The sequence below is a fragment of the Artemia franciscana genome, chromosome 17, assembly GCF_032884065.1.
Source record: "Artemia franciscana chromosome 17, ASM3288406v1, whole genome shotgun sequence".
NCBI classification, from domain to species: Eukaryota; Metazoa; Arthropoda; class Branchiopoda; order Anostraca; family Artemiidae; genus Artemia; species Artemia franciscana.
In genome coordinates, this window is record NC_088879.1 from 8746820 (window position 1) to 8771157 (window position 24338).

The 24338-nt window shown below is 35.0% G+C and overlaps 1 protein-coding gene across 1 annotated transcript in view; it reads left to right on the plus strand.

The window, feature by feature from the left end:
* LOC136037791 (transforming acidic coiled-coil-containing protein 2-like) overlaps window positions 1-24059 on the plus strand; it is a 61263-nt gene extending 37204 nt beyond the window's left edge. Inside the window, exons 4-6 of the mRNA XM_065720623.1 lie at window positions 9481-9694; window positions 17186-17283; window positions 21400-24059. Of these exons, the coding sequence (XP_065576695.1) occupies window positions 9481-9694; window positions 17186-17283; window positions 21400-21583 (496 nt within the window). The 3' untranslated portion in view covers window positions 21584-24059. The remainder of the gene's footprint in view (window positions 1-9480; window positions 9695-17185; window positions 17284-21399) is intronic.
* The last annotated feature ends 279 nt before the right edge of the window (window positions 24060-24338 follow it).

Below are 24338 nucleotides of genomic sequence, written 5' to 3' on the forward strand. Positions count from 1 at the left end.
TTAAACAGTGACAAGAAAAAAAGAAGGTTTTCAGTGAAAATTCTTGTCTTAAATAACCATAAAAGTTCAAAATACTTAGCTGCTACGTAGCTTAAGGTAATTTTTAGATTATAATCTTGTTTTAAAATAGGTTTCTAAAGAGATAAACATAAAGAAAATATAATATTTAGTGACAAATTAAAACAATTTATCCAGTTTATCCAGTATTAGGGAGATAGGGCATGGGGAAGTGGCTTTATTTGTATAGGGCTATAGCTTTTACGAGGGTATGGAGAGGCGGCAACTCTGTTGAAAGGTGTAAATTTGGAGAGAAAACTAAAACTGTAAGGAATACTAACATATTAAAATTTGCCTTGAGGGGTCGGCTGGGAAATGGCCCTTTTGTTTTTTTATTTTACTTTCATCTAAAATAGCAGCGGTTACAATTAAATCGCCCAAATTTTGATCTTACGTCTGAGCACATGTTCTTTGATTTCAAAAGTCTCGAGTTTGAGAATTCCATGGACGAATTTGTTTCCAAGTAGACATTTTCACTTTCGCACCATAAGTTTTTCATTGCAAAGGCTTAGCTTCAGAAAAAAAAAAACACTGAGTTCAAAATACTAAGCTGCCACACAGCTTAAGGTAATTCTTTTACATTTCAAACTTAAAAGCGGTACAAAAAAGTCAAGTATTCCCGTCTGCTGGGTTGGTTTATCCTTCTTCCCTACGAATGTTGAGGTGAGATAAATGAAATTACGACTCCTCCTGAAGTTTAAAGAAAAAACGATGAGAATAGCTTTCGGACTGAAAATTCAGCATTAATGTTGCATCCAGTTGTATCATTCCCCGTGGAACAAGCTTTCGGACACGCTCACTATAAAGTGAAGTCTCAAAAGTGGATTATTTCGATAAAATTTTTTGGGGCTTGTTCGGGCTTATTTTGAAAATCCCAGGGCGTTTTTTTACGCTGACAATGTGGCAACACTGCCTGTATCACGGCTGAGGGATCCAGTTGAAATTTCAAATCGAATACGGGTACTATTGAAACTTACAATAGGGATATTTTATCCGCAGTTTAGCAAGACTTGTATCACGGCTTAGGGATCAATTTGAAATTTCAACTCAAATACGGGGTACTATTGAAATTTTCAATAGGGATATTTTATACGCAGTTTAGCAAGACCTGTATCATGGTTGAGAGATCGAGTTGAAATTTCAACTCGAATACGGGTACTATTGAAACTAAACTTTCAATAGGGGTATTTTATACGCAGTTAAGCAAAACCTGTATAACGACTGAGGGATCGAGTTGAAATTTCAACCCGAATACGGGTACTCTGGCACGTACTCAGGGGTGCCTTCGGGTTTAGTTAATCTGTATTTTCCGATATACGTGCTTTTTGCATTACTAAATAAAAAGTGCTACTTTATATCTGCTGTTTCGAAGGTTTAGCCCCCCCCCTCGAAAAATTCCTGCGTACGTGCCTGCGGTACTATTGCGGTACTATCGAAATTTTCAGTAGAGATATTTTATAGGTAGCTTTGTAAGACCTGTATCAAGGCTGAAGGATGGAGTTGAAATTTCAACTCGAATATGGGCACTATTGAAACTTTCAATAGGGATATTTGTACGCAGTTTTAGAATGATTTAGCATCTGTTTGTGCTTTATGCTCAAATAGAATCTGGAGATAGGCCCATGGCACATGGTGTACATGATAGCACATCGAGATAGGGGGATAGGGAGGAGGGTCTCTGCAGAGATTTGCGTAAGGATCCATCCAACCATGAAATTTACTCTGAATCCCATCTTCTAACTGGATGAGTATTTCAGTAATAAATTCGAAATCTATTTTTTATGAAATGAAGGTGTTTTTGACAATGAAATTGTTTATGACAATTAAATGGGTTTTAGTAACGAGACTGTTGTAGCTGAGTAGACTAGAAGACGATAAGAAATTGTACACTTTTGGATTTTAGAGCTAAAGGGGTTGAGCCATCCGTTGAGACGCTCATTAGATTTCAGAGCCCTTACCCTCTTCTTTAAAAAGAGAGCCGGGTATAGGATTAGTGGCTTCTGTTATGTTTCAAGTAATTTTCAGCTCGGTTGAATTTTCTATTTCGTTAATGTTTAGTTATGTTTCTGTTATGTTTCTGTTATGTTTCTGTTTATGTTATTAGTTATGTTTCTGTTATGTTTCAAGTAATTTTCAGCTCGGTTGAATTTTCTATTTCGTTAATGTTTAGTCTTTATCAAGATGTTTGTTGCTATTGTATTGCTGTGACAAGAGTTAAACCTGTATGAACGTTTTCTTCTTAAACATTTCGATGTGTAATTTGATCTTTTCAGTGAGGATGAAGCAACAGTTGACTTATTGAATTGTGAATATACCGAAATGATCCAAGTAAACAACCAACATAAGAGTTCGTACGTTTACTTGCTTTATGATAAAGCTCAATACCGAAAGTCGTTGTTTCTTAATACGATTTCTATGCTAGAGTCGAAGAGCCAATCTACTCGTAGTTAAAAGCCGTGTCTAAATTAGAAACCATCTACACCTACCTTAAATATATATTGAGACCACATTGGCTATACGACTTATGACAAAAAATAAATGAAGAACAGAAAAAAAACAATATAAAGAAAAAACAAACATCGAGACTGAAAATTAGGATATTGACTGGTAGAAAATTAGCCTTGTCTTCTTCTTCTTCATACGCTAAAGGCACCGGAAAACTAATCCGTATCTTTATGTGCAATAGATGGTATTATTGCAGTCATCAATCTGACACATTTACTAGTGCTTCTGGATACCTTTATTCCTGTGAAAAAGGGACATATAAAAAGAATTACTTGTTAGCCAAAAATACACCTTAATGCTAAATCGAGAATCCGTTTAAAACCGGGAAAAAAACTCCAAATGTAAAAAATATATATTGTTATTTTGTGATGCTAAATTATTTAGTAAATAGATGTCCATGGAAGCAACTAATGGGCAAAATTAATGCTAATATCTTCCCTCTTATTGTGGATGTAAGTTGAGCACATAACAATCCTTATATCCATACGCTTTACCGTTCAGTGTTGGGAAGCGTGGTTCGTGGTAACGAACTGTAGTAAGGAGCGACCCGGCTCAATAGTAACCAAAACTCTAAAAAATGGAATTTTGATACCAATAGCTACATCACACGAATTGCATTTTAATGCTGATTTTAAATATATAAGTTCATCAAGTTTAGTCTAACCCATCAAAAGTTACGAACCTGAGAGGATGTCAGTGTTGGGAAGCCCATCCACTAAGAAGAAGATGTTTTCCAGTAATATAGTTACTAAGCTCATTTATCCATTTCAAAGTAAAAGAAAGACCAAGAGTCTGATTTTTGCCATCTAGGCAAAGAAGTACCCTACTATACAGAGAGAGATGAAATTATTATAGGTGGAAATACGGCATCAGTTAAACGACCAAACTAAGAAGTAAAAACTTATTTGACGGGGTTGTAAATAAAACACACTGCCACAATAAAATCATGGTAACGAAGCAGGTTTCATTCCCTCTTTCGGGTCGCAAACCTTACAAATAAACGATCATAATGATTTATCATAATAATATCCCAGAGTTTACCCCCCCCCCCTAAAAAAAGACTCACAAGAAAGAAATAGAATTAAAATTTTACTTACTAAAATAATTTCCTTAGTTACTTTCTTAAACGAAGAAAAACACTCAAAAAAAGAACTTTGATATCACTCGAAATATTTTAATTGTGTATCCGATATTTATATTATCTGTTAATGTTAAAACCTGTTAAATTTGATTAAATATGGTCTTAGTTATTATTTTCGTTTTTTTATAAAAGTAAAGGTTTCAGAAATTTGATTATTGCTCTTTGCTTATTGTTTTTGTCAGTATACCTGTACATGGAGAGAATGTGGAAAATCCCCCCCTCCCCACCTGAGCCTGATCAGGAGGCCCCTTGCCAAAAGTAGGAAATCGTTGGGTTAAAATGCCTCTATTTCGCATTTGAGATTTCCCCCTCACATTAAGTTTTGCGGTTGTGTTCACACAGAGTCTCACAAAATATTCAGTGCTAAGGTTAGTGCTCTCTTTGAAACAGTGTGCGACCAGTCTACTGCTGTAACTTGCATAAAAAACAAAAAACAAAAAGAAACAAGATACTCGTATCAATGGATGCATTAGTTTCAGATGTATCCATTCAAAGATCCAGAATTATGATATTATGTAAATAACGACAAAAGACCATATTGTCTTTCCATCATAAAAACAAACAACAGGCAAAATAATAGGGAATCTAAGATAGTTAAATTTCTTGAGCTCGTGTGGAGCAGCTAACCTACGATATCTTCTATTTTGTTAATTAAGGCCAAAAATTCCAGGTTTAACCTCGTTGAACTAATGCTTCTGCAACTATTTTAATTTTTGTATTATAGTTTTAAAGATCGCATTCTATTGAGTCTTATATTTTTTTTTTTTTTTTTTTTTTTTTGTATAAGTGTTTGGCTGAGGACGGCTCTTTGTTATAGAGTCGAAACAGTCATTTAAGGTTTAAACAAATTTCACCGTTTGTTTTATCGTATTCGGTAGAATTTTTCTTATAAAAAAGATCATCTTAACGTACTTCGAAAACAGGCAATATTCTATTTTCAGTTAATTTCAACCAATTGTTGATGTATTTCCCAATGTAAAAAAAAAAACTAAAAAGAAATGCTAGAATTTTGCATATGTAGTTCAATAGATGGATACAGCTGAATCTCGGCTATAGAATGATCGAAAGTTTTTTGTCTTAAGCTAGATATTAAACTGCAGGATTGTTGCAAATAACATAATAAAAAACTTAAACAGGATACATAAACTTTAAGTAACTTAGATGATGCATATCTAAGGAGAAATAATGATTTACTCTTTTGTTTTACTAATAATGCTAAAGATAGCTCTATGCTATTACACTCATTGTTAAGCCATTTAATGTCCAAAATGAAGTAAAGATATATGAATAGGCCCTGAAGAGAACACAGGTGTTGAAAAACTTATTGTTTCACCAGCTATTGTAAAAAATCTGAAATGTTTTGCTATTTTTAAACTGGAAGCTTTGAAACGCATGTTTTTTTTTTATTTACTCTGTGCTTTCAAGAAAACCTAGAATTTCAGATTTTTTGTTTTCCTCACACTACTATTAATTAAGTTCTTTGATTTATTGTTCTACTGTTTTGTCTATAGTTGAAAATTTTTCCGGGTTTCCAGGGAGAAAATGTCTTCGGTTGGTTTAGATCAGGGCTTCTTAAACTATGGGTCGCGACCCCATTTGGGGTCACGTAGCAAAATTATGGGGTCGCGAGTGATAAAAATACAATTTAACAAAAAAAAATTCTTAACTTGTAAAATTATTGTTATAAAGAAAAATAACAATCATCGTAGATGAATGTATCATAAAATCTTCTGGTTCGGAAAGACTGTTTATACCAGTATTTCTATTCCGATCATTATAATATCTTGTATAAATTTACTATGAATCAGAAGATGTTATAGAAATTTATAAAAACTGTCGATTTATTTTTGTTAATCTCTTAAAACCGAAATAATCCTGATAAATATTATCAACGAAATTTCTAAGTGTTATTTTGAAGGAACTATATAAACATTTGGTGTTATTTTCATTTAGCCATTGTATGATTGTGAACGAAGTGCATGTTATTTCGAATTAGTCAATTTAATCCTTTTGCGACCGGCAGGATCTTACAGTCCCTGCATATAAAACTCCTATGGCGCTTCTTAATTGATTAATAGCACCATAATTGAACGATGTGCTTCAGGATGCTGTTAAGGTCATAAATTTGATTAAAAACCATGCCCTTAACAGTCGCTTAATTTTAGATCTCTGTAAGGATACGAATTCCAACTACACAACTTTGTTATTACATGCAGAAGTAAGATGGTTGTCAAGAGGTCAAAGTTTAAAAAGATTATTGTTTTTGAAGGACGAGATCGAAATATTTTCAATATGTGAACGAAAATGTGAATTTGCTGCTTTTTTTCAAAATGACTTGTGGCTATCCAAGCTGTGTTATTTGTCAGATATTTTTGCGAAGTTAAACGATCTTAACTTGTCTCTTCAAGGAAAAAATTACGATATATTTACTTCAAACGACAAAATTGAAAGTTTTATTAAAAAGATCAGCATTTGGAAAAGTAGGGTCGAAAAAAATTCGTTCGAAATGTTTTCCGGTGTCGACAATTTTGTAATTGAGAAAATTCATCGTAAAACTTTTAATGCAAAAATTACTGTAGATCACTTAAAAGCGCTAGAAATACAGTTCCGGACCTATTTTATATTAAATATTGATTTATAAAAAATAGTTTGGATTCAAAAGCCGTTTTGGATTGGCTTAAGTGAGATTGATCATCTGCCACTTAAAGCTCAAGAGGAATTTGCTGAGCTTTCGTGTCACTCAAACTTAAAACTACCATTCCAAAAAAGCCCTTGACTGAATTCTGGATCTGAACTAGAACTGAATTTCCCACAATCGCTGATATGGCGTTGAATGTACTTCTGCCATTCAACACCACACATTTATGTAAAGTTACTTTCTCAGCTTTAACACACATTAAATCCCAATATCGTTCAGCGATAAAAAATGTTGAAGAGGTCTTACGTCCAGCAGTTTCAAACATTACACCAAGATTTGATTTCTTATCCAATAAAAAATAGGCACATCCATCTCATTAAGTTTTTAACATAAACTTTAATTTAATATTTACCACGCAACTACTTGGATATATTTGAGAGAATTAACAAAAAAAAAACAGGTTTTTTCAAATGAAAGTAAGGAGCGACATTAAAACTTAAAACGAACAGAAATTACTCCGTATTTGAAAGGGGCTTTTCCTCCTCAACGCCTTGCTCTTTACGCTAAAGTTTGACTCTTTTTCTTAACTCTACATTTTAAAACAGTAAAAAATTTTAGCGTAAAGAGCGGGCCTTGAGGAGGAAAAGCCCCTTTCAAATACGGAGTAATTTCTGTTGGTTTTAAGTTTAATGTCGCTTCTTACTTTCATTTAAAAAAAACTTGTTTTTTTTTGTTTAATTTCTGGACGTTTTTGAATTAATACATGGTTTGATCTTGGCACTCCGCACATAAATAATTAAAACGAAATTTGCATATTAATTTTTTGGGGCTAAATGGCTTTTTCGTAGTTTTAATGGGAAGATTTTGAGAAAAAAGGGGCGAGGGAGGAGGCCTAGTTGCCCTCCAATTTTTTGATTACTTAAAAAGGCAACTATAACTTAATTTTTTACGAACGTTTTCATAAGTAATAAATATACGTAAATTACGAATTAAATTACGTAGCAAACTTCTATATTCGTATGTTTTTATTGCGTATATGATTGGGCTCACCCCTCGTCGATACCTCGCTCTTTACATTAAAGCTTAATTTTGTCCCAATTCCTTAAGAATGACCCCTGCATCACAAAGGCCGTAGAATAAATAGTTGAAATTACTAAAAATACTTTAGCGTAAAGAGCGAGGTATTACGAGGAGGTAAACCCCTGATATGCGTAATAATTTCTGTTCGTTTTAAGTTTTAATGCTGCTTCTCACTTTCAGTAGAAAAAACTTTTCATATTTATTTTTTCATTGTTTTTTTAAATAATGCTAGAAAATCCTGCGCCCCCTCCATTGAAAGTCCCTTCCCCCATGAGAAGTTCATCCATGGAAAGATCCTCCCCGGTAACCTTCCCCCCTCAAATATCCCCCAAAACCGAAAAAGCCCCCTGAAAACGTCTGTACATTTCCCAGTAACTTTTACTATACGTAAACAAAGGTCAAAGTTTGTAACTTGAAGCCCCTCCCACGGGGACTGCGGGAGAGTAAGTCGTCCCCAAAGACATAGCTATAGGGTTTTTGGACTATGGTGAATAAAATGGCTATCTTAGAATTTTGATCCGGTGACTTTGGGGGAAAAATGAGCGTGGGAGGGGGCCTAGGTGCCCTCCAATTATTTTGGTCACTTAAAAAGGGCACTAGAACTTTTAATTTCCATTAGAATGAGCCCTTTTGCGACATTCTAGGACCACTGAGTCGATACGATCACCCCTGGGAAAAAAAACAACAACAAAAAAACAAATAAACACGCATCCGTGGTTTGTCTTCTGACAAAAAATGCGAAATTCCACGTTTTAGTAGATAGGGGCTTGAAACTTCTACAATAAGGTTCTCTGATACGTTGAATCTGATGGTGTGATTTTCGTTAAGATCGTATGATTTTTAGGGGGTGTTTCCTTCTATTTTCTAAAATGAGGCACATTTTCTCAGGCTCGTAACTTTTGATGGGTAAGACTAATCTTGATGAAACTTATATATTTAAAATCAGCATTAAAATGCCATTCGTTTGATGTAACTATTGGTATCAAAATTCCGTTTTTTAGACTTTTGGTTACTATTGAGCCTGGTCGCTCCTTACTACAGTTCGTTACCACGAACTGTTTGATTGAGACGGTCAGAATTCACTTTTGTTTTTGAAAGTATAATAAAATATTTCTATAACATTTTGTGCAAATTTCAATTTTAGATTTTTATATGTTTCAAAAAGAATTCTATATTTATATATTTTCATATGCATATGTATATTGTTACCTAATAAATATATCATCAAAAAATATTAATTTATTTTTCTTTTATATTTGCTGGGGTCGCTAAGAAACTCGCAATCATAAATGGGGTCAGGAATTACAAAAGTTTAAGAAGCCCTGGTTTAGATTATTGCTTATCTTATTAATTTGTTTCTAATCCATTGTATGACGAAAGAAGATAAGTAACAGAAATTAACTTAAAAAAGGCAGTCACAACAGTCTTTTTCTGTGACAAAATTAAAAATAGGATCCACCAAAACAAAGGCATGAGAGGATAAAATGAACCTAACCGTAGGTAAGCCTTTTTTTCGTTTATTTTTTTGTTTGTTTTTTTTTCGTTTTCGAATTTGAATTCCGTTTTTTTTTTATTCGTGCACATAAATAAATCACCTGTCTTTTGACATACTTTAAAATCTCACACTCGCAAATATAGTGAAGATGGAACTCCTACTATGATCATTCACATTTCCGCCATAATTTTTTCCAGAGAAACGGTAAAATATCTAAAATCATCGAGTTTTTTGGTCTAAATGCAGGTTTTTTTCGAAGTCCCAAACTTTTGTATTTAAGGAAAATCTCCGAATGTCCTCCTTTCGTTGAATTTAGGCTAAAACGGGGAACTGTTACGTATACCAGTTCTTCCTACCTACTTAAGGCTTCGGGTTTCAGCCTTCTTTCTTTTCAAATATGAAAAACTTCATAAGAATTCCTTCTTACTTGATGTGCAAAAAAAAAAAAACTTTCTGACTCCTACTCGCTGCCTTTTTTTTATAACAAAGAAAAAAGAAGGAAACGGTTTCAGGGCTTTTATACCAGTATTAATTGTTCTAACTTGTTAAACAACACCCTTTCAGAGCCATTGTTTGTGAACATAAGGCAATTATCAAAGAGTATACTTCTAAAGCAGAAACTTCTGAAATGGATCATGAAAGAGAGAAAAACCATCTCAAGGAACAATATGAACTTACTGCCGATGACTTAAGAAAAGCAGAAAAAGCATTAAAAGATACTACTGAAAAGTATGAACGAGCCAGGGAGGCTGCCGAAGTCTTTGAGGTAAACGAAGAGGTAAGAATCGGATATTATAATTTAAACAGTCTCCAAATCACTTGAACTGGAAAAATTTGGGGTACATTCTATGTGGTCTAACGATCATTAGTTTAGATGAGAGACTGGACTTAACGTTTCCACAAAGTTTATATCTATCTTGACCTCCTGCAGCGGAAGTATTTAGGCTATAAATAAACTACCACCCAAATCAAATTTATGTGACCATAAACCACCACTTTTTGAAAGCTTAATACTTGTGATGAAGGCTCCTTTGAAGTCTGTCCAAGTTCATCCCCGATAACCTACTTCTTGCATAGTAGTTAATATCCATGTAGCTCTTTTATCCATGCACAAAAAGAAGACATTCATACATATGAATGAAAATAATAATACAATGTAAAAGTTAAAATTATTTTATCTTTGTACCACACCGTGAGCAAGGCATGGCTCTTTACTTCCTATTGTCATTATACGATAAAGATTAATCGAATACCTCTATTGCGGGCCGTAGAATTTTAGTCTTCTTAAATATTGGGATGATGGCAACACTTTATGAAGATTTTCCAATTATTCTGTGTTGATATGGTTGAGTATCCTCTGTGTGAACTCTGATTGAGGGTCTTGAAATGCTAATAAATAGGATAGAACTCTTTATTATATAATATTAATTATGTAACGCCATGCAGATTTTATTTATAGATATTTGTACATATCAATGATCCTCGTGGCGTGAGACGCAGTCCAGATCTAAGGATACGTATAAAGATATTCAGTTTCTACGGTGAATCAAAATTGTCAATCAGTTCCCCAGTAACATACGCTTAAGTAAACTGCAGTGAGAATTTCCCAAGATAAATTTAAATTTTTTACCTTTACTATCAATTAATTAGAATGCTCAATGGGGAAATGAGTCAAAGCAAATACAGTACTTGAATCAAAATGAAAGAAAGCCTTAAGACAGATTGTTTGAATTGTAGTGCATAGTATTCCTTCAAGTAATTGTCAAGCTGATAAAAACTACCAGGATATTTTTGCACGAAGTATTTAGTAAGTAGTAGTCACAGCAGGCTTAGTCGCGGGAAAGTAGTCGAGTGAGTATTCATTCTAATAGCCATCAGAGTAGCTGTAGTCGCGTTTGATGATCTCTAGTTTTTGAAATATCAAGAAGTTGATTTTTCAAATTAAATGGGCATCAAGTCAAGAGCAATCTTAGCCCTTTGATTGCCATTGTTACTGTCTCCCACTTATGCTACTCCTTCCATGCATGTCACTACACAATGCCAAACTAGAGTCAACCTTGTTGGAGGGTCTCCCCGGGGAACACATGCTGGTTGACAGTAGTTTACTTGAAAATTCTCAACTATACTTGAAAATTTTCCTCTCATGCATGTCACTCCACAATGCCGAACTAGAGTCAACCTGTTGAAATAGTAACATTTGTTAATATTTTGAGTAATGAATATTTTAGGTGACAATAGTTTAACAGCTTTATTTTGAATTTCCTGAATTTTTTGTAACATGACGCAAAATTACTTGCCCATGTAGAGCAACCATAGGAAAAATACGGGTAAAATAGCAGAATAAAGTAATCTAATAATTTTCTTTGAAACTGAGTTTTTGACTCGGTAAAGTACACCCAGAGATCTTGACAATTTTGAAGCTGTAATATCAGAGTGGGCTTTCCATGATAGATTTTCATCAATCCTAAAACCCAGATATTTTGTTACCTTTACTCTTTTTATTTGCTTACATTTACAATTAGTTCTGAATTAATTTCAATACTAGATGTCTGAGAAAATAAAATGTATTTAGTTTTAGTATAATTTAATGTCAAAAGATTAAAATCTGCCAACTCAATAAACTAGACCAATGCCTTTCTCAATTTATCAAAAAGTAGATTAACCGACAGCGTAGCAACAAGTAAAAGAGTATCATCTGCCAGAAGGATTATACCAGCCTCTGACAAATAATATTTGATTTGATCGATAAAAATTCGAAATAATAAAGGACCCAGTATAGACCCTTGGGGTACTCCGCATGTTATCTCATTAGCTACCGAAATTGAAGGCCCGTTCACCACGATTTGCTTCCGTCTACTCAAGTAGATTTAAAACGTAAGATTTTATTTCCAGTCATGCACCTCAAATAATAATTTTTTATGGTCAATTTTGTCAAAGGCTTTCTTTAAATCTAGAAATAAGGCATCTGAAATCAAACCCAATTTGCATACCTCATTTATTCAATCTACAAGTTTGATTGTAGCCATTTCAGTAGATATTCTTTTCCTGAAACCGAATTGAGTGTTAGCAAGAATTTTTTTTTTCAACCTAATCATTTAGCCTATATCCAATTACCTTTCTATATATTCTAGAACAAAGAAGAGAGAATAGAAATGGGTCTTTTATTTGAAGGGTCATCTCTCTTACCCCCTTTGTGTACCTTCAAGGTGCGACCTTCAAAGCTTCCAGTAAAAGCCCCTTTTCCATTGATTTATTAACCAAATGACGTAGAATAGGGGTTATAACTGACTGAACCGATTTTGCAATCTTCTGGGAAATCCCATCTACACCACTTGAATTTGGATGCACTCCATTGATAATTTTTACCACTTCATTTACATCACAAGGATTAAAAGTCATACGAGTGTTTACTAGAACTTCAGGTTGAACTATTTTGGGAACCTGTTTATTATTATTTTTTTTTCGAGCATCTTCACATAATTTTGCCTCCTCATTACAAAAATATTTATATAAATAGCTTGCTTTACCATTCGGAGTTGTCAAATTTCCCCTTTCAGTTTGTAGTTTAGTGATAACCTCTATTTTACCCTTCTGACCCAGGAGCGAATTTACTGTTTTCCAGGTTGTTTTCATGTCACAACTATGCTTCATAAATTTATTTTGTAAATACGTTTTTTTAGCTTATCGTTTCAATCCATCCAAGATATTCCTCTAGGTTTTAAATTACTGAAAATTAATAGCTCATCAGCTAAACATGCTTTATAAAGTTGATTTTTTCGGTTTATAGAATTTAGAATAGCCTGAGTAATCCATGATTTTCTAGGGAATTTTTCCCTAGCCTTTTTAGGTCTTCTAAGAGGATACTTCTTATATCATACATTTGTAAGGGTTCCAACAAAAATATCATACGCAGCCGATGGATCATCTTCTTCAAATACTGGAGAAAAATCTACATCAGCCATTTCTATCTCAGTTTTTTTTTATTATCTTCTCTTAAATTACGGAAATGATCATTCTTAGTTATCATTTCACAGGAATTCTTTAATTTACTCATGAGAAAAAAGTGGTCCTAACCATCCGTAATTAAAACATCAGCATACGAACATTCAAGTAGATTTCCTTCGACTAAGATATTGTCAATTAGCGCTGCAGATTTCCCAGTAACTCGTGTGGGGATAGTTATCAGTGAATATAAAAAAGAAGAAATCATTAAATTGAGAAAATCTAGACGATTTGAACTTTTAAGGAGGCCAATATTAAAATATCCCATTAGCACTTTATGTTCAGATTCACTTTGTCTCCCTCTCCCTAATAAAAATATCCTCATTATATGATTGTTATATACTAAATCAACAACTATATTTTTATCACAATTACCTTCAATTTCAATAAAAATAATTCTCTATCCTTCCCTGAAGCCACAGCGAAAGATCTTCCCTCACCCAATATGAAACTCCCTCTTTTATCAACAATGCCAAACCTCCTTGCTCCATAACATGCCCTTCTTTTCTTTTACTAACATATTCCTATTTGAGGCAAATGTCTCACTAAGTCCTATTACTAACGGGGAATGGGGATTCTTGTAAATCACTCAAAATGTTATACAGGGTAGGACATGCTGTCCTAAGGCCTTGAAAATTCCAAAATGAAAAAAACAATATCATCTTTAACTGACCAACTTTTCAGCTATTGTTTATTCACATAATTACGTGCTGTAATAGCTTGCAAATTATTTCCTTCACTTAAATTATCACTAGAAATGGAGGTAGATAATAAACGGTTAACAGACAGCCTACTACTTTTTATATCTGACAGTCTATCGATCATAGTATCCATAAAAAAAAAACATTAACCAACTGAAAGGTTGTAATTCTTAAATGTCTAACCAGTGAAACAACAAGAAACTTAAAGAAAAAAAGAAACTGAGGATACAAAAACAAAGAATTGCAAATCACAAAAAAAAACTGAATATTGATTCAACATATAGCAACAATGGATTATTCATCTGTGATTAGGTCATTAAGAGACGCGATTTTCAAAATTGCTGATTTATTTTCTAGTTTAGCTATAATGCGGCCACCACAAGTCATGACGTACCAGATTCAACAATTGTTTGTGCTTTCGTGTTAAGTACTCAGATATAAATTCTTTTTATGGGGCCAGTGTCTTCTTATTTGCAAACCTGCGCTTTGCACAGTCAGTGGAATGAAAGGTAACAAGAACAGACGGGAGAAAATTATCCGCTAGAGTTGCTCGAGTACGTAAGCGCTCGGTTGACTTAATATCCGTAGCAATCATACTGATCCCCAACTTAGTACCAAGTATTCCTAAAACACTATTAGTCAGTGTTTCTCCACTTTTCTGAGACAGTCCGTGGATTAGAAGAGCATTCGGCCTTCTTTTCTGTTCTAAACCGTCGTTGCCGTATTCTAGAATCTCAATACGGTTTTTTAGTGATATAATTTGAGCATGAAACCCATTGAGCATTTTTAACGCTAGTATACTTGGAACTGTACTCTAGATTGATCGAATCATAGATCTCGGTGACTTTAGTGTTAATTACTTGTTCATTGATCACATTTTGTCCCCTGAACATTTGTCAATCACCTGCTTGTGAATACCCTGACGAAGATTTTCTTTCAATTTGGCAGTTTCATTATGTGCGTTAACAAGAGTAGATGAGAGTGAAGAGGCACTGTCTGCGTAAGAGGCAATTCCTATTAATACTTTATACACATCTGGAAATGTGGCAAGTTCAGTGAATGTACTTTGAACTCCTTTTGTTTTATTCTTTGAAGCATTGGTGAAATTTTCTCCAAAAGGCAGAATGAACACCTCACACAATGATGCTTTTTCATGTGATCCGTATCAAAATATTTGGTAAAATTTTTCCTTCTTCGATACAGTTATACCAACTATTCGAAAAGGCCATAAAGGATAGGCGTAGAATTTGTCAAATGCAACGTCGTTAATATTATGAGGCATTTCCTTCTTCGATACAGTTATACCAACTATTCGAAAAGGTCATAAAGGATAGGCGTAGAATTTGTCAAATGCAACGTCGTTAATATTATGAGGCATTTCACAATTAGTAATGTCTAATTTCTTTAAAAAAAAAACAGTCAAACAGGGTTTGTGGAAAAGGAATGCATGCGACCTTGTGTATATGAATACTTAGCAGTGACTGATGACACTGGGCGGGAAAAAAAAAGTAGAGTTGAAAACAGCCAATGGAAAATTGGAAAAATAGAAAATATATATATATATATATATATATATATATATATATATATATATATATATATATATATATATATATATATATATATATATATATATATATATATATATATATATCTATATATATAAAAATAAGTTGTCTGTCTGTGGATGTGTGGATGGATGTGTGGATGGATGTGTCAGGTGACGTCACCTGAAAAAACTGGATTAGGTGACGTCAAAACTGAAAAAACTAAAAAAAGGCAAAAACTACAAAAAAAAACTAAAAACTAATAAAAAAAATAAAAAAGCTAAAAAACTAAAAAAACTATAAAGGTAAAAACCAATAAAAAACTAAAAAAAAAACTGAAAAAACTAAAAAAAGGCAAAAACTACAAAAAAAAACTAAAAACTAATAAAAAAAGTAAAAAAGCTAAAAAACTAAAAAAACTAAAAAAACTAAAAAAGGTAAAAAACTAAAAAAAATAAAAAATAAAAAAAAACTAAAAAAAAGGAAAAAACTGAAAAATAAGCTAAAATAAAGGTAAAAACCAATAAAAAACTAAAAAAAAAGGAAAAAACTAATAAATGACGACACTCAAAGAGAAAGCGACCAGGACAAAAGGAATGTTCGATTAGCAATCAACAAAGCACCGGGACACAGGGAGTATAAATGACGACCAGGACATAAGTAAAAAAAAAAAAACTATCTATATATATAAAAATAAGTTGTCTGTGGATCTGTGGATCGTGGATCAGGTGACGTCACCTGAAAAAACTGGATCAGGTGACGTCAAAACTGAAAAAACTAAAAAAAAGGCAAAAACTACAAAAAAAACTAAAAACTAATAAAAAAAATAAAAAAGCTAAAAAACTAAAAAAACTAAAAAAAGGCAAAAACTACAAAATTAAAAAATCTAAAAATCTAAATAAGCTAAAAAAGAAAAAAAAAGGAAAAAAATAAAGGAGAAAAACAAAACTAAAAAACGAATGTATATACAGACCGGGACACCGGGATACAAATGATGACCGGGACCCGGGACACAGGGAATATAAATGACGACCGGGACACAGGGACACAACTACAACGGGGACACCGGGGGAAACAGGGGGATAACCTGACAATCTATTTATATGCAAAGACAATGGGACAGCAAAGAATGTTGTATATTCGCAAGTTTTACGTAGTTAAAACCATATATATATATATATATCTATATTCACAGGTGGGACATAGGGACACAACTACAATGGCGCGTAACTATTATGGCGCGTAACGACTTACGCGCGCGGGGGGGCTTGGGGGGGGCGCGAAGCGCCCCCACCAACTAGGTGTTGGGGTGGCGCGAAGCGCCACCCCAACAGCTAGTATATATATATATATATATATATATATATATAATGATACTTTTAATGACTGGACACAAAAAGACTTTAATAGGAATATCCTCTCCCAAGATTTGTGCAAAGACCCTGACCCGCCAGGGTCTACCCCTCCCTTCTTTAGATTGTTGACTGTGTATACACATTTTCTTCTTTGTATTTGTATTTTGTTGGGAGAACGTTTGTGATATTTTTTTTTTTTACTAACTTTCTTATTTAATTTGCTATCACTGCTGTTCCTTCTTTTATCTGCTCCTGACTACTCCTTCAAACTACTTTGATGGCCATGAAGTGATTGACATTGTCGTAGACCTTGCAATTAAAGGGAACTATATGAAAAGATACCTACATATATTGAGGAGGGGTCTTCTTGGTCTTATTAGGCAAAATATCAATTAGTTATTATTAATTAATTAACGTATTACTACAGTTTATACATTAATTAATGTATTTATTTTACAATAATAACTATTGTAGATATTTTTTGTCTTACCAAAAAGTTAAGATTTGGTCCGGAACGGCATAGTCTGTCATCCTCACCAAGTTTCAATGTTGTAAGTATTACTTGGAAAATAAAATAGGACTAGGGGCTGATTTTGGATTCTCTTTCCTGGAATTTGTCAAGTAGTACCTTAACATTGACATTGATAAATTTTATATATTTTAGGTTCTGAAAACAGCTTTGGCTGAATTTAACGAACAGTTGGAACTTCAAACACAAAAGACAAAATTACTTAAAGAGGCATATGAAGAGAAGATTGAAAAGTAAGGTTACTTTCAACTATTTTCTAGCTTAGATTATTATCTTAATCCCCCTCCCCTCTCTCCTGGACGAGGTGGTCAAAACCGTGCCGTAGTTAAAGCTCATTAAATGTTCAGGCTATGTGAACCTGGTAGTAAATGTGGTAGACCTTAATTTAAAAAGGAAAGAAACATAAATTAAATAATGAGATATGTACATTCAGAACTTAAAAGAAATAGAATAGCCACACATTACAACAAGTAGTAAGGCTGTATCCATCGGGTGGGGGTATCGAGTTTGAACCCCCCCCCCTCCAAATTTTGTACGACTCGTAAAGACTCAAAAAAATGAATATAAACTAATTTTGATGGGTTCTTTTTTTACCTCCTCCCTCTCTGAACAAAAGTCATGAATGCGCCCTTGACAAGCAGACTGTGGGCTAAGAAGGAAAAGGTAGATGGGCATATTTTATATGATGTAAATTTGTTGGTTAGCAGTGCTTGTTTGATGAAGTCATATGAGGCTGGAACGTGAGGACTTGGACTTGTGAGACTTTTATAGGCACAAATTAGCAAACATTTTGTAAGGAATATCAGGGAAAATTTTTCGGGTGGATCTTAAACTAATAAAATTTCATTGAGGCTAGAATTTTTGCAATATAATAAGGTTGAAGAAGGCACGCTATTAGCAAGATCTCAAAATAATATGCTGGAAACAAGGTTTTTGAAACATTGTTAAAATGTTATTTTTAAATACGTCAGAAAAATAAGGTTTTTTTCGGAAAAGTGTTTTATAATTGGAATCTGATTTTTTCTATGGACGAGGAGCATAGGGGAGACCGGGGCGCCTTCGGTCACTTTTTCGATTACCAGCCACCAAGAATTTTACGTTCGTTATTTTGAAAAATCTTGCTGAACGCAGGGAAGAGCAACGTTTGATCTACCAAATCTATTTTGTAGTTTTCTTAGAACTCAACCGGATTGTAAGAAAAAAGTGATCCCGCTGAAGCCCCATTTTGACCGGAGGTGCCCCCAACCCGGGGCACCTTCGGTCGGGCTTGGGGCACCTTCGGTCAGCCTTGCAATTATACGAATTACCTCCGTTATCCTGTCTTTAGATGGCTAAATATACAAAGCTTACTTATGTCTTCGTTTATTGTTTGTAAAAATAAGCCAAAGTAACAAAATCACATCATTTATTACTGTCGGAAGGAAATTTTCGACATCACTTTTGATACAGAGGCAGAGATGGTTGAGTTCAGCGACTTCACTTTTCAGCGGAGACTTGGAAAAAGTGAAAAATCGACGTCGCTGAACTCAATCTCTGCGACACGTGCCGTACCCCCACTTCTGCTAGGAATGGGCAATTTGATCTTAACATCCGCCAAATTGACATAGCTTTCATCCACTACTTGTGGGAAAAAAAACTTGCTAGAATCACTGTCCTTTCTGCGAAGGAAACTTACAAAAACTTCACTGTTATCTTTTTCTTTGACGAATCCAACGTAGTGCAGTGAACTGTTCTTGCCTTCGAACTCCACCAACACATAGTCGCCAATACTAAGGGTCCCCAGTGCAAGTGGCTCAGTTAGCTCGTCATCACCGATATGTAGACTATCATCCGTGTCATCATCCAGATGAACTGAAACAACAGATTCTTCATCAGTCGACTGATCGCACAAAGACGTTTGCTGCTTCCTCTTCTGACCCTTGCTTTTCGTTTGACTTGTTGGCTTCTTCATATTTTTTTTTCAGCAATCTTGCTTTTGCTTTTGCATCTTTCTCATCTTGCTTTGCTTTCTTAGCCATCATAGCAGCTTCAATTTTATCTTTCTCTGGTGTGTCTGTCAAAACTCTCGATGCACCCTTTTTCCTTCCGCCCCTATTGCTCTGTTTCCTTAGCAATGCCTTTGGATACGGTCGGACATCTTCGGGGGTCAAAGCATTAGAGTAACGAATCTCTGCAGCTGGTGTTGCCGGTGCAGTTGACGGTGACGGGCAAGGATCTAGTAGATCCGATACTGGTGGGTTTCTCTCTGTTGCTGATGGGCACGGCTCTGCCTTAGGACGGTCGCTGACAGACGCAGCATAAAAATCCTCATCAGAAAAAGCATTGCGGTTGAAGGGCCAAATGCCAGGCTTCGAAAACCCAGAAATGATGTTGTTCATGGTCAGTGCATTTGGATAAGCATTTCCTACAAGCTGGGCAATATGGGTGATCTGGATCCTCTGAAACGGATTTGAAGTCATCCAATCATGAAATGCTCTTTTCAAAGCAGACTTCAGTGGTCCATAGATAGTAATATCTAGAGGCTGAAGACGATGACTGCAGTGGGGTGGGAAGGATAGTAAAACAATGCCATTTGTACGGGCGTACATGATAACGTCAAGACCGATGTGGCTCTCATGGTTATCGAGCAATAAGAGGACCGGGCTGTCCTTGGAACATCGAACTTGTTTCTTGAAATGCTGTATCGCCTCGTAAAACAATGTTGCAGTCATCCAACCAGTTGTTTGGGCTAGGCCGAGACTTCCTGCAGGGGCCCCAAACATCATATGATCCTTGAACTTTGCTCTGGGGAATACGAAGACTGGTGGCACGGTTCCACCAATAGCATTGACAAAGCAACAAACAGTAACAAGTTCACCCCTTTCAGCTGTGGTAACCTGACCAACCTGCTTGGTACCGGTTTGTGCTATCACCTTGGGGCTGTCAAGTACAGTTGTGACCCCCGTTTCGTCACAGTTCCAAATGCTTTCTCCTGTGAATTTGTATTTGTGCAGGACAGCCTCCAAGTTGTCAAGGAATCCGTCAACATTAGCACGATTGAAGCTCGAGCTGCGAGCTAAGCTAGTGTTCTCTGGCTTTCTGAGAGACAAATCACCTTGCCTTATCATAAAGCCCTTCATCCAGTCTGGCCCAGCCATCTGTGCTTCTTCCCAGTTGTGAGGAACTTTCTTATCTAGTCTTTTTGCATAATCATATGCAAACTTTCGTGTTTGCATCAGGGTCATACCATAATGGACTTTTGAACAATGTTTCAAATAAACAGCAAGCTGGCCCTCTTCATTGGCCGTGAAAACTTTTGCAGTTGACAGTCTCTCTTTTCTTGTCGGAAGAAAAGCACTATTGAATGTGCCACCACTAGAGGTTCCAGAATTAGAGACCCCAGCTTGAATAGGCACTGGTATGCCCCCTTGCTCTTGCTCGCGTAGTTCTTTTGCTCGGCGAACGTTGTCGATAAGGGTTGATTTCGGTATTCCGAAAGCTGTTGCAGTACTACGAATTGAAGCTTTGTCCATCAAAACTTTGGAAACAGCAATGTTCATAGCCTCATCTGACACACCCTTCGGGCGTTTTGGAACTCTGTTCCGAACCATAACCAATGATCTGGAAGAAACTTTGAAATTAAGACTTACCGAATTTGGCAGTGTAAAAATGACCTACAGTAAAAGAGAAGAAACAAACGAACTTATTTCCGGCGTAATAAGTTCGTGGAACTTAATAGCACGACCCAACAAGCGTCAAAGAAAATGCACTGTGGCCCGAGCGCGTCATTTACAGGCTTCATTTCTTTTGGACACACTCGCTGATGCAGCGGAATATCACTGCCTTTCTCTCGTTCTGAAAGTAACAAACTCTTTTGGTACACCTTACTTTAGTTCTATGCTGGGAGCATCAATGTTAACCACAATTGAATTGTAGAGAGACCTATCTTTAACTTAAAACTGGTAAGGTTACGTTATTCATCAGGTTGGGGTGCCTCCGGTCAGCGACCGAAGGTGCCCCGTCGTGGACTGACCGAAGGTGCCCCAGCCGCCATTTTGTCAAACTTATTTTCTGACCCGAAAACAGAGAAAGATTTCTCCTTAGAAATACCACTATCTTCTAGTCCTATCATTTCTATGTGTATACAAATTTAATCATCGAAATCCATGCCAAACAGAAGGGGAAGGCTAGGTTCAAACAGAAGTAGAGAAACTTACTTTTCGCAAAAAAAATGGTACGAAACTCTCTCCAGCTAAACTGGCTGAAGCTAACTGAGGGAAATTTTCTTCGGACATCCGCCTTGGATAAACAACCTCCTCTTTCCTGTGTACAAACATAGCTAACACTTTATTTTAGTTTCTTCTTTTTAGGTTAGTTTCAAAGCACAAAAGTGAGATAGAAGAAAGTCATGCAGAGCTAAACCGTGCAAAAACTTCAATACAGAGATTATCTGTTCAAACGAATGTACTCAAGTCGAAAAAGGAAACTCTGGAAAAGGCCAATAAAGAACTTACATCCATATGTGATGATTTAAAGGCTCAACAGAGCAAGTAATTGGGATAATTTTATCCTTATGGTCAGTGAAGTGTTAGTAACAGTGTTGGAGTTTAAATTCTAGAAGTAGTGGAAACGCCTCATGATAAAAGAGACCTGAACAGTTGTCTCTAGTTACCAATCAAGTGATAAAAATAGTGTTTAGTAATCTAGTTGGTGGTTCTAGTAGTGAAATGTTGAATTAGAGTAGTTAATCGAGACACAGTTGAATATTAAGATTGAAGTTTTGCAAGTACTCACGTTGAGTCATAAATAGTCTAGAAAAGAGTATGATTATATGGTTACAAAAATCAGTTGTTCATGTCGAAATGTCAGTTGTAGAAGGGTATTTGGGTCTGAAGCTCCTGTAAAAAGAAAAGAGACATATTCAAAATGTTGTATTTTGAAGGTTCTGTACTGTGGAGAATTAAATTGAAAGATATCTCCTGACGCATGGTTAAGGTTTTTATTAAATTTTCGCAAAGAAATCTCATTAGAGTATTTTCTGTGCAGTCGTGCACTATATACCGTATCTGTTTACGTACACTTGACTTATTAGAGTAAATTAACGAGGAGTAAAAGCATGCTAAAAATTTGAAATAATAATTAAAAATTGTTTGTTAAGTTTCCAAAACTAAAATTTTCGACTTGAAATTGCTTGTAGTTTAGAAAATTGTACATTTTTACTACTTTGGTATTATCGTACTGTATCCCTGAATGTGGTCACTTTGAAAATGGGGCTGTCCACGGAGAGAAAATTTTCGCCCAAAAGTTTTAGGAATTCGTTATTTTGAATTTCCCTAAAGCTTAACATATATACATAAATGTGGTATTGAATAGTATTTCAGTGTGATAAGACTCTCTCAGTGAGTATTTAACATGGAATGTGTTATGCTGTTGTGCATGTCTTGGCTCAGATGCTTGCAGAAAAATCTATTTAAGGGGACGGGGGAGAGTATATTTGTCAGAACAGCAAAGACAGAGGAGTTTCTCAATAAATGCTAAATTGTATCAAAAATCATGACGTGTGAAAGTTACTGGCTAATATTTTTTTTTTTTTTTTTTTTTTTTTTTTTTTAAATAGCTTGGCGATTTCTCTCGAAAAAATTCAAAAACGTATTACGTTTAATTGTGTGTCAAAGGAAAACCAATCTATTTCGTCTCCAAAAATGTGAAACCATTGCATGCTTCATTAGGTTGAGTATCTCCTTTTGGGGTTAACAACCCATGTATCCTTCTAGCACGCTATACTTGATATCCTTTGTCCCTGAGGACAGTGGTTCGGGTCTTTGTCGTTGGTTATTTGGTTTGGAACAGGGTCAGTGGCCTGACTCTGTAAGCTCAGCCTGAGTCGACCTGGCTCTAAAGGGGCATCTACAGAAATCTAGGGCAAGGGAAACAGGAAGAGTGTGCAAAAGCACAGGATGGCTGGTCTCCAACCCCCCATAGCACTTCCTGGCTTAAGAGTCATGAAACGGAGATCAGCACCGCCGTTACGGACTGTAAAGTAAAATGCCATATTTTTACCTTTTTTTATCTTACCTTTAAAGCTATAGGCGAAATAAAATGGTTTAGCCCTAGTTAGACATCTTCAGTAGCTTGCGTTCAAAGTACTCCTGAAATTGATTGAATTTGACGCGAATTTTTTCTTGAACTCGTTGGTTCACTCGTCATTTCGCTTTTAACTGGAAAAACAATTTTACAAAAAGAATTTGATTTGTTTGGGCATGACTGTTTAACCACTTATCTCTGCTACTATTGTCTTTATGTCATCTTTTTAAAATATCTTCAGAGCTTTTGAGCATCCAGTAGAAACACATACTGAGAATTTGGAGAAAATGATTATTAACCTTTCATGCACTTTGTTGAATCCGTATGAGCAGCCTATTAGTTTCAAAGATGTTGATAAGCTAGCTCTGTTTCATTAGTAATTTAATTTTTTTACAAAGTTAATGTGAAATTACAAAATTGTTTTTGAAAAGTTGAAGCTGAGAAGTTGAAGTGCCATTTGAGCCTTCTGAGAAAAAAAAATGAGACAAACTTAACCCATGTTTTTAGTCCGGACAATGTGTGAACATTTGATGTTTATCAAATATTTTACGCTTTTGTTGAATAATATATACCAAATACTAGTTTTTTGTCTTTTTTTAACCAATGGAGCGTTTTAATATTTTTTTTTTGTATTTCTAGTTTTTCAAAGAAATTTGTGTTCCATTGAAACCAAACTTCGCTCTGCTTAGCATTCTTGCAAATGAAACATTATATAATTGGAAAGTTCTTAGAAAAATGTGGAGGCGTAAAATAGCTCCCATCATTGGAATGAGAATATCATTTCAGGTTCGCGTAAAGTTAAATTCTTGGATACCAAACCTCAAAAATACACCAAAATTTTCGCAGGACATCAAATGAATTGTTGACTTCATTTAGATCTTCATATTATATTTAACTGTCTTAATAATAAGTCCGGGGTACTAAGGAGGCTTAAAGGAGAGTGCGGCTGATATCTAAATAAAAATAGAATCATATGTTGGCTGGATTTCAGTGTAATATTTAAAATATTACGAGGCAAAATAATGTCTCGTTACAAGAGAAATTATCGTCATACCCATGGACTTTGAATTAAAAGACAGGGGAATTTGCGGCCGTTTTTTGGGGATTCTGTTTTTTGGGGAACTGTTGAAAACGAAATTTTTCAACCTTTTTACGCCATTAGAAAACAGAATTAAGTAGTTTTACATGTTAAGGAGGGTGGGTCAAATCTGAACCGAATCTGCAT